This window comes from Anguilla rostrata, chromosome 8, assembly GCF_018555375.3.
Source record: "Anguilla rostrata isolate EN2019 chromosome 8, ASM1855537v3, whole genome shotgun sequence".
Lineage (NCBI taxonomy): Eukaryota > Metazoa > Chordata > Actinopteri > Anguilliformes > Anguillidae > Anguilla > Anguilla rostrata.
This window is the reverse complement of record NC_057940.1, coordinates 56,295,914-56,307,510: the sequence shown is the minus strand read 5'-3', so window position 1 is coordinate 56,307,510 and position 11,597 is coordinate 56,295,914. Positions and strand designations below refer to the sequence as shown.

Here is an 11,597-nt window from a genome sequence, read left to right as displayed (position 1 = left end):
ACAGCTTCATAAGGAGGCATCTCAGAGCTTCAGTCTCAGGTACAGCTTCATAAGGAAGCACCTCAGAGCTTCAGTCTCAGGTACAGCTTCATAAGCATCTCAGAGCTTCAGTCTCAGGTACAGCTTCATAAGGAGGCACCTCAGATCTTCAGTCTCAGGTACAGCTTCATAAGCATCTCAGAGCTTCAGTCTCAGGTACGGCGTCATAAAGAAGCACCTCAGAGCTTCAGTCTCAGGTACAGCTTCATAAGCATCTCAGAGCTTCAGTCTCAGGTACAGCTTCATAAGCACCTCAGAGCTTCAATCTCAGGTACAGCTTCATAAGCATCTCAGAGCTTCAGTCTCAGGTACAGCTTCATAAGCATCTCAGATCTTCAGTCTCAGGTACAGCTTCATAAGCATCTCAGATCTTCAGTCTCAGGTACAGCATCATAAAGAAGCACCTCAGAGCTTCAGTCTCAGGTACAGCTTCATAAGCATCTCAGAGCTTCAGTCTCAGGTACAGCTTCATAAGGAAGCACCTCAGAGCTTCAGTCTCAGGTACAGCTTCATAAGCACACCAGAGCTTCAGACTCAGGTACAGCTTCATAAGGAAGCATCTCAGAGCTTCAGTCTCAGGTACAGCTTCATAAGGAAGCACCTCAGAGCTTCAGTCTCAGGTACAGCTTCATAACACCTCAGAGCTTCAGTCTCAGGTACAGCTTCATAAGGAGGCATCTCAGAGCTTCAGTCTCAGGTACAGCTTCATAAGGAAGCACCTCAGAGCTTCAGTTCAGGTACAGCTCATAAGCATCTCAGAGCTCATCTCAGGTACAGCTTCATAAGCACTCAGAGCTTCAGTCTCAGGTACAGCTTCATAAGCATCTCAGAGCTTCAGTCTCAGGTACAGCTTCATAAGGCACCTCAGACTTCAGTCTCAGGTACAGCTCATAAGCATCTCAGAGCTTCAGTCTCAGGTACAGCTTCATAAGAAGCACCTAGAGCTTCAGTCTCAGGTACAGCTTCATAAGCATCTCAGAGCTTCAGTCTCAGGTACAGCTTCTCAAGGTAACAGCACTCAGAGCTTCAGTCTCAGGTACAGCTCATAAGGCATCTCAGACTTCAGTCTCAGGTACAGCTTCATAAGACACTCAGATGCTTCAGGTCTCAGGTACAAGCTATCATAAGAAGCACCTCAGAGCTTCAGTCTCAGGTACGCTCATAAGACAGTCTCAGAGCTTCAGTCTCAGGTACAGCTTCATAAGGAAGCACCTCAGAGCTTCAGTCTCAGGTACAGCTTCATAAGAAGCATCCAGAGCTTCAGTCTCAGGTACAGCTTCATAACATCTCAGAGCTTCAGTCTCAGGTACAGCTTCATAAGGAGCACTCAGAGCTTCGTCTCAGGTACAGTTCATACACCTCAGAGCTTCAGCTCAGTACAGTCATAAGGAAGCATCTCAGAGCTTCAGTCTCAGTACAGTGCTAGAGCACCTCAAGCTTCATTCATAAGCAGCATCTCAGAGCTTCAGTCTCAGGTACAGCTTCATAAGGAGGCACCTCAGATCTTCAGTCTCAGGTACAGTTTCATAAGCATCTCAGAGCTTCAGTCTCAGGTACGGCGTCATAAAGAAGCACCTCAGATCTTCAGTCTCAGGTACAGCTTCATAAGCATCTCAGAGCTTCAGTCTCAGGTACAGCTTCATAAGAAAGCACCTCAGAGCTTCAGTCTCAGGTACAGCTTCATAAGAAAGCACCTCAGAGCGTCAGTCTCAGGTACAGCTTCATAAGCACCTCAGAGCTTCAGTCTCAGGTAGAGCTTCATAAGCACCTCAGAGCTTCAGTCTCAGGTACAGCTTCATAAGGAAGCACCTCAGAGCTTCAGTCACTTGTAGAGCTGAAGGATTACAGGTACAAACAGGTGAACATGGGTCACAGAAATGGAAACGGCCCCGCCATTTCCCCCACAATTGCCCCCTTCATCGTCATGGGGTTCGGTTCTGAAACTGGGATTAAACCAATTTGAGGAGGATTCGGTTCTGAAACTGGGATTAAACCAATCTGAGGAGGATTCGGTTCTGAAACTGGGATTAAACCAATCTGAGGAGGATTCAGTTCTGAAACTGGGATTAAACCAATCTGAGGAGGATTCGGTTCTGAAACTGGGATTAAACCAATCTGAGGAGGATTCGGTTCTGAAGCTTGGATTAAATCAATCTGAGGAGGATTCTGTTCTGAAGCTGGGATTAAACCAATCTGAGGAGGATTAAGACGCTAAGGATTCTGATTCGTTCCTCCTTTTAGAATCGGCTGGGCTGTTGGGGATTACACGCGGCTGATTGGTTAGCGCTAACGTGACTAGCGCGGCCTGGTCAGTCGCTCTCTCGGATCCTGCCGGAACTTTCCGACTCCGGGAGAGCAGCCCCCCATCGGGGGGAGGTGGGGGTCCCAGGGTTTAGAGAGACACTTAAACAGACGGGGATTACACCCTAGATCACTTTTTATTTTTTACCTGTAAACGTGTTCGTATGCCTGCTTCATGATGTATCATTTTAACCCATGCCGTTGTTTCGAAACACTTCTGAATATCCTTTTGCAGAAAAAACTGAAAGAGTCTTGGTGCTGCCCTCTAATGTTGGAAAAATTCCTTCTGCGTTCCACTCTGGCCCTGCCCCAGTAGTGATGTCAGAGTACCTCTTTGGAGATACTACTAGGTCATGTAGATGTCAATCAAGTCATCTAGTGGGAAAAATGATGCCCCCCACAAATTTGTCCATTTACGTTTTAATGCGATGGAAAAACCAACGGCACGTGATTGGCTAGATTGGCTTGGGCCAAAAAGTTTTTCAAACCAGATTAATGTGGCAGCCTGTTTATAAACTCATATTTCGCAGTTTACTAAAATACGCTTCTGAAAACATTTGGTGAGAAATAGGTCATGTAATTTCTGAATACCGATTCATATTTGATCCGCAACATATAGTTGGACATTTTTACTCACTCCCTGTACACTGCAGAGGGAATATTCACAAATCACACCACACTCACTCCCTGTACACCGCCCAGGGAATATTCACAAATCAATATGCAGTCATTCCACCATCAAATGAGCACCCGACACATCGGCTTTCGTTGCATTTGTTTTTATTTTACTTAAAAAGAAACAACATCCTATGAAAATAAAAAGAATTTCAGAGGTATCCAAACGACGACATGTATATATATTTATATATAGTCCGAGAGCAACCAAAGTGGGAATCTGCACGATTTCCGGGACATCCTCTGCCTTGAGGAAATGAAGTGGATGATTCAACCAGGTTAAAACCACCCCCCCCCCATCTGCACATCACCAAACACTAAAAACAAAAAAAAGCCTGTCTCCTTTTCGGTAGGCTTCTACCAGCTCCACGCGGCTTTACAGAGGAGTCCACAAATTAAGACCTCTACACAGAAGGAAATTAAAATGGTAAACACACATTCTCCACCTGGAATCTTTCACCTGTGGTTTGGAAAACAACAATGCCGTCCGTCGGCAAGCTAATACATCTCTGGCCAGATAAACAATGGCAAAAATAAAATAAAAATTAAGTTTGTGAATTTTTTTAAAAAACATTTTCTTTGAAGATCCAAAAGGAGAAAAACATGATGACTTTCGGGACTGTGCATTGGTGAGGGTCCCTTAGTATCGTCCTGCAGAGGGAGTAAAAGGAAGTGGATTTCAGAAACAAGTTCAGCAGCTGATCAGTGTGTAGTCAGCGTGTAGAGCGTTGTATATTTACCGTGTCACAGCAGTGCGTAGTTAGCATGTTGTAGCAGTGCGTAGTTAGCATGTTGTAGCAGTGCGTAGTTAGCATGTCGCAGCAGTGCGTAGTTAGCATGTTGTAGCAGTGCGTAGTTAGCATGTTGTAGCAGTGCGTAGTTAGCATGTCGCAGCAGTGCGTAGTTAGCATGTTGTGGCAGTGCGTAGTTAGCTGTTAGCATGCTTTAGTGCGAGCAGTGCGTAGTTAGCATGTTGTGCAGTGGTAGTTAGCATGTTGGGCAGGCGAGTTGCATGTTTGGCAGGCTAGTTAGCATGTTGTGGCAGTGCGTAGTTAGCATGTTGTGGCAGTGCGTAGTTAGCATGTTGTAGCAGTGCGTAGTTAGCGTGTAGCACAGTACTCACGGGGGCTGTAGGACCGCGATCGCGAGCGGGATCTGTAGCGACTGTAGTAGGGGGACGGCGAACGCCTCCGGCTGTGAGGAGAGAGGAGCGTTAAATGCACCCGTGGGGGTCTGGGGGAGGGGCCAGGTGCGTGTCCAGGTGCGCGTCGGCGCGCGGGGCTCACCTGTACCTGTAGTCGTACTCGTCGTAGCGGTCATACCGATCATAGCCTCGGTCGTAGTACGAGTCCCGCCTCCTCCCCCCACTGCTGCTGCCACCGCTGCCCCCCCCACCGCCGTTACTGCAGGAGGGAGAGAGGAGTGTTACACACACACACGCGCACACTCACACACACTCACACACACACTCACACACACACTCACACACACACACACACACTCACTCTCACACACACACAGGGGAGCACACACACGCACACACTCACTCACTCACACACACACACAAACACATGCACACACACACAGGGGAGCGCACACACACACACACACACACACTCACTCACACACACACACACACACACACACACACTCACACACACAGGGGAGCACACACACGCACACACACTCACACACACACACAGGGGAGCACACACACGCACACTCACTCACTCACACACACACACAACACTGCACACTCACCACTCACTACCACACACACAGGAGGAACACATCACACACACACTCACTCACCACACACACACACACACACAAGCACACACTCACACTACCAAACACACACGCAGCTACCCTCACCTCAGTAACACGCATACCTCACAGTATGGGAACTCACTGTGGGCATGTAGATGCCGGGTGTGGGGGTGTGTGGCCGTTTCGTGATGGAGTAATCCACCCGGATACGCCTCCCGTCCAGCTCCATCCCATTGGCCCGCTCCATTGCCTGGGAAACGGGTGTGACATCAGCGCTCAATCCCACAATGCATCTCACTTCACACAGCAGCAGTCACAGGGCCGCACGATATATCGCATTTTTTTTACCATTGTTATCTATTGGCTGTTGAAAAGACAGCCAATCAGCAGCAAGTACAGCTTCAGTACGATCACGTTAAGTGTTCCTGTATCACATGGAAGTTGCAAGGCCTTGCTGCTGATTGCCTTTTCTGCAGCCAATAGATAATCAGTGCTGTTCATCCCAGTGCATCACGCGTCCTCTTAGGTTATTATTACTGCATCACGTATGACTAAAGAAAAAAAAAAAGAAAGATCGCCTACATGCCCTTAAGCTCTTAAGACTCAACATATCGTGTACCTCCAGCACACAGCCCCAGTAAGCCTAATCATTCATACATTACATCTGGTAATGGACGCAGGACGGAGTGTAGCACAGTGGGTAAGAAACTGGGCTTGTAACCGAAAGGTCGCAGGTTCGATTCCCGGGTAGGACACTGCCGTTGTACCCTTGAGCAAGGTACTTAACCGAAATTGCTTCAGTACATATCCAACTGTATAAATGGATGCAATGTAAAATGCCATGTAAAAGTGTGCGTCTGCTAAACGCCTGTAATGTAATGGAATGTAATCTGCCCCCTTTTCTTTGAGCAGCCGCACAGGTCGCAGTGATAATCCTCCAAAATGGCTGAACAGGAGGCTCCAGCATTGTCACACACATTTCAGCACAAATGAACGCTCTCTTTTTAAGCTGCTTCACGTGTAATTATAATAACAGGTATGGAGGCGTTTGACTGAACAAAAAAGCAGAACCCTCCAGACTCCATGACCAGGCGAGACCAGGCATGCGCCACACTGCCATCTGGTGGACGTTAGCGCACACGACACCCAAACGATCGCACACGGACTCCCTTTCTCAGCGGCACCGGGGCGGTGACCAGAAGCGTCCTTCTTAAAAAGCTCATTCAGACAAGCTGCCACATCTTCACACCAGCACTGGCTGGACATGAAATCTCTACTTCTATCTCTACTTCACTTAAAATGACGTTTTTGTGCAAAATTTCCAAAATCATAGTCCAAGCAGTAATGGGGGACTGGAACTCGGGGACACAGAGCAGCAGGACGAGCCCAGTGAACGGGCCGCGGCGGTTCTGGGCGACCCACCTCCTTGGCGTCGTCGATCCTCTCGAAGTAGACGAAGGCGAAGCCGCGGGAGCGGCCGGTGCGCTGGTCGTACACCACGTTCACGCCGGCCAGCGGCCCGTGGCGGGAGAACACCTCGCGCAGGTCCCGCTCCGTGGTGTACAGGCTCAGCCCAAACACGCCCAGGCAGGTGTTGGGGTCCGGATTCGCCTGAGGGGGGAGGGGGTGGGGGTGCACAGCTCAAGACCTGAAAACAAACCCTCGATCCACACGCCAATGCCAGCACTGTCCAATCGACACGCAGCTCAGGACGAGCACTGTCCAATCAACACGCAGCTCAGGATGAGCACTGTCCAATCAACACGCAGCTCAGGACGAGCACTGTCCAATCAACATGCAGCTCAGGACGAGCACTGTCCAATCAACATGCACCTCAGGATGAGCACCGACCAATCAACACACAGCTCAGGACGAGCATCGACCAATCAACATGCAGCTCAGATAACGCCCAGCACTGATTTGATGTTTTGTGGTATCGCAACAATAACCGTCAAATGCAGTAACGTTTATCGCCACCATGTGGCGTCTTTTTGTCTTCTGTCCTTGATGCAGCAGAGAAAATAAGATCACCACTTAAGTATTGGGTGTTAATAGCAGCAAGGTCAGCAGCAAGGGTGCAGTCTTCATGTGATTGACAAAAACACATCACATGATCACATGGATCACCCCAACACCTGATAGATAACAGCAGGGATGTTTTTTCTTCCTGGAAGCATCTCACACAGCCCCATAAGCCTGGACGTTTACTACCACATCCTGTATCATTAAAGAACGCTCCTGCCAACAATGTTCTAGAGGTGTCACTGGCATGAGTGTGATTGGTCACAGAAGTGGGTGTGTTTCACAGGCTTGAGAGTGATTGGCTACTCTCCAACATGAAGAAGGCCACATTTCCTGATGTGACTCCAGACACACAGTCACACAGCACTGACTCCAAGCCTCTCTGCAGACCTGCTAGCCAGAGACGCTAGCAACGGTACCATCCAAACACTTCCAACCACACACATGCACACACATCCTCACAGACACACAACACCCCACAGCTAGCGTACCCACAGCTAGGGTACGCTAGCTGCTAATGCTAGCGTACCCTACAGCTTTAGAGGTTAACTGCTACTAATGCTAGCATACCCAGCTACTTCAGTGGCTAACTACTGCTAATGCTAACATACAATGCTACTCCAGAGGTTAACTGCAGCTAATGCTAACATACCCTGCTACTCCAGTGTTACTAATGGCAGCATGGGTTAACTGTATGACAGTTTTAATAACCCCTTTTTTGTTTTTTTTACAAAGAACAAAAAGGACAGGATTACAGATCAGCATGGACTGAACACATTCATCACAGAATAACAACTCCTACCCCACCCCCATCACCAGCTGCTGCTGTGTGTGTATATGTATGCACACGTGTGTGTACTTGAGCATTTGCACTTGTGTGTGTATGTATGTAGGCGTGTGTGCCTGTACATGCGTGAATGTGTGTGTACATGCATGAATGTGTATGTGTGCGTTTGTACTTGGGTTAATGTGTACGTGTATACATGCACATGTGTGTGTGTGCGTGCGTGCTCGCTCGTGAGTGTGCGTGTGTGTGTCTGTGTACTCAGTCCTGCAGCACTAGACGGTTGAGAGATGGACACGTACCCTGGCATCACCATGACTGTATGTTTCTTTTTTCGAATCATGGCTGAATCTGTTCTGTTGGCACAAACAGGGGGGTGAGAGTTAAAGGGGTTATTAAAAACGTCCACCACATGGCGTTCCCTCCAGCAGGAAAACCATCATCATCATCGTCAGGCATGACACCAGCAACGGACCCCATTTTACACAGGTCAGGGCACACACCCACAACACAACATGCCCCTCCCACTCCAGTGGCCACCCAATCCCAGCGTGCACGTGCTCAGAGCCGACAGGGACCGCCCACCGCTGGCCAGAACCATGCTACAGTCCGCTAAAGGGGGCAGGGCTACATGGGGTGTGTCTGCACGAGGGCGGGGCTGCAGTCCACTCCAAAGTGTGTCTCTGTTGGAGGTGGGGCTACAGTCAGCCACAGGGGGCGTGTCCGCTCAGGGGCGGGGCTACAGTCAGCCACAGGGGGCGTGTCCGCTCAGGGGCGGGGCTACAGTTAGCCACGGGGGCGTGTCCGCTCAGGGGCGGGGCTACAGTCAGCCACAGGGGGCGTGTCCGCTCAGGGGCGAGGCTACAGTTAGCCACGGGGGCGTGTCCGCTCAGGGGCGGGGCTACAGTTAGCCACGGGGGCGTGTCCGCTCAGGGGCGGGGCTACAGTTAGCCACAGGGGCGTGTCCGCTCAGGGGCGGGGCTACAGTCAGCCACAGGGGGCGTGTCCGCTCAGGGGCGGGGCTACAGTTAGCCACGGGGGCGTGTCCACTCAGGGGCGGGGCTACTGACCCTGCTGCTGGTGTGGCGGCGGCGGTTGGACATGGGCGAGGTGCTCTGGCTCTTCCTGCGGCGGTAGTCGGGGCTGTAGGAGCGCGAGCGGGACTTCTTCCGGTGGGAATGGGAGCGCGAACGACTGTAGCGCCGATGGGAACGCCGGCGTGAGTGGGACCTCCAGAGAGGGAGAGGGAGTAAATTAGACACACACTAAAGTAAATCTTACACACCGCGCAGTAAATCATACACATAATAAAGTAAATCATACGCACACTGTAAAGTAAAGCATACACACACTGTAAAGTAAATCATACACGCGCTGCAGTAAATCACACACTACAGTGAATCATACACTACAGTACATCACACACTACTGTAAATCATACACACACTATAGTAAATCATACACACACTGTAAAGCATACACACGGTGTAAAGTAAATCATACACGTGCGATAGTAAATAGCACACACATTACGGTACGTGCACCACACACACACGCGCGCGCACACACGCACACACACACACACACACACGCGCACACACACACATGGCCGTCTCACCGGGACTTGGACCGGGATCTGGAGCGGGACTCCGTGTGCTTGGAGGCCCGGGACGGACTGGGCGACGCCGAGCGGCTCTCTGACTTGGCGTGGGCGGGGCTACCGCCGTCCGATTTGGACGGTGAGCGGGACTCCTAGTGTCACAGGAACGTGTGAAAACCAATCCAACCCGGCGAGGGGGGGGGGGGTAACAAAACACACCTCAACTAACCCACAGACACGCCACACGCGTGTGTGTGCTGCAGAGGAAAGGGTTAGACACTGCCAGCTCACTCACAATTACCCCTCTACTGCTTAAAAATGGGTATTAATAATAGCAAAAAAACAATCATCAAACAATTCCCTGTAATACAACAAGTCCCAATTCCAGCGGGCCAGATACTGGCACATGCATGTTTAGACTACATAGAGAATTACAGACACTGGGAACATATACCATGTATTTACTTAGCCTAGGACACACTCATTCTTCCAGATTCTTTTAACGCTACTTCTCTGAGGCTTTCTACCGTTCTTCCGTTCTTTTCTTCTGTTCGTTTTTCCCGCTTTTTTCATTTTTCTTATTCCAGGCATTCTTCCCCCCATTGAAAACACCAGCTCATTTTTTTTCTCTCGTGCGGTTTTAGACAACAACGCGCGTGCTTCTATCTCAACATTCTTCCGTTCTGTTCCCTCCACACTTTTATTTTTCTGATCTGTAAACATCATTTTCATTAGCCTTCTTTTATCTTGAACATTCTTCCACATTCTTGGATAAAACTCTTCAATTCCTTCACGACCAATAACCTTAATGAAAAAAGAACATTCAGTACAATTAAGCACATGAAATTTGGAAAAGTGAAAGGAAAACTGTTGTGTAGATCTAAATATTACAAAAAGTTTGCTACTGTTCAGCAGATTTCGTTTTTATCCTTACATTATAAATAAATGAATCGGCAGGTTAGGTCTACCACCAAAATCCACAGGCTGCACGAATAAACTAACCCCCCAATTATAGAAAACGTAGAAAAATGTCACTTCTATTTATTTTAAATAAATTGTGGTTGTCGTTGCATGACATTACACAATAATAGAGTCATCTGTGAAATAGAATGGCTAAAAGTTGAAAAAGCAAAGCAGAAAGAAAATAAACCGAAATTTGCAGGCTTTGAAACAACGATGCCCCATCGCAACGACCGTGAAATCCTAGGGTTTGATGAAACTGGCGAACGGTACTGTACAATACAACAGCTCGGCCTAACAAACGCTAGCCTGCCCCTTTGCTTTCATGGTTAAGCAAGTCCCCCCTCCGCGACACTAAGTATGCCCAGCTAATATATTATAATCACAAAAAACATGTCATAATAATATAATATTTTATAAACAGAGCGCAAATACAGAACGCAACCTTTGTATTGTATAGCTAGCTGGTGTAGCTTACTGAGGGCATGGAACTGAACCTTTGTCCAACGTTACCGTAGACTACAGGTGTAACTACCGGGGCGGACATATGATCATTAACAGTACGCCGACTTATTATTGCGATTATCGGAAAGAGCTGGTAACTGTCCATAATTTTGATAGATATCAGCGAGCTACCATTCAGCTGGGTTTCTGGCGACTTAAATGCGGCTCAGATCCGTTTACAGTGAAAGTAAAACAATAACAACGCAATTACCTAATGATGCAATGCCCCACTGGCTGACTACGTTAACGTTGCCCAGCTACATACGTCCAAACGGACAAGCAAATAAGTATTCATATTATTATTGTAGGCTAACGCACTTCAGCTGCAAACGTTACTAGATCTAGCTAGCTACCAGCTAAGCTAGCTATATTTTACGGTGCGTTTACCTCGTTTCGGCGTCAAGTGGCTGGGAAAGAAATTAACTGACGCGCCCTGTTGCCATGCTAATATTAGGCTAGACTATACTCATTTATACACGGCAAACAAATATAACCATCTAGTCAGTAGGCAATATGAGTCACGTAACCTAGTCTGTCGCATTATCAGCTATCCGCTGTGCAAGTAGCCTAGCCATATTAACCCACTCATGAGACGCTAGCTTGCTACTGCTATTTAGCCGTGGGAGAGAATAAGAAGTGAAAGAAAAAAGACAAGAGAACCTGAAAGAAAGCAAATGCGTCAACGCAGCTAGAATACTTACGCGTCCTCCAAAGTTGCCATCCTCAATATCACTCATTTTCGGAAAACGTTAAGTAATTAGCAACAAATTATCTCTATGAATGTAGACGTACTGGGAGGAAGTTCGTGCGTTTTAAAAATGTAGCTCGCCGGCTAACTTCCCACTCCTAACAGCCCGTGAAGGTTCTCAAAGATGGCGGCGGTGCTATCTTCCTGTTATTAACTGCGATGCATGCGAGGGGGAGGAGCAGAGACGGGCTGAC

General features: G+C 48.4%; 1 protein-coding gene across 1 annotated transcript; it reads right to left on the bottom strand.

The window, feature by feature from the left end:
* Nucleotides 1–3,103: 3,103 nt before the first annotated feature.
* Nucleotides 3,104–11,566, bottom strand: tra2a (transformer 2 alpha homolog). Its single transcript, XM_064349194.1, has 9 exons — nt 11,357–11,566; nt 9,210–9,343; nt 8,662–8,821; nt 7,894–7,947; nt 6,208–6,396; nt 4,908–5,035; nt 4,302–4,418; nt 4,139–4,209; nt 3,104–3,666 (listed from the first exon to the last, which is right to left on the bottom strand). Exons 1-9 carry the CDS (start codon nt 11,390–11,392, stop codon nt 3,656–3,658), a joined length of 900 nt encoding a protein of 299 aa, XP_064205264.1. The 5' UTR covers nt 11,393–11,566; the 3' UTR covers nt 3,104–3,655.
* Between the last annotated feature and the right edge of the window lie 31 nt (nt 11,567–11,597).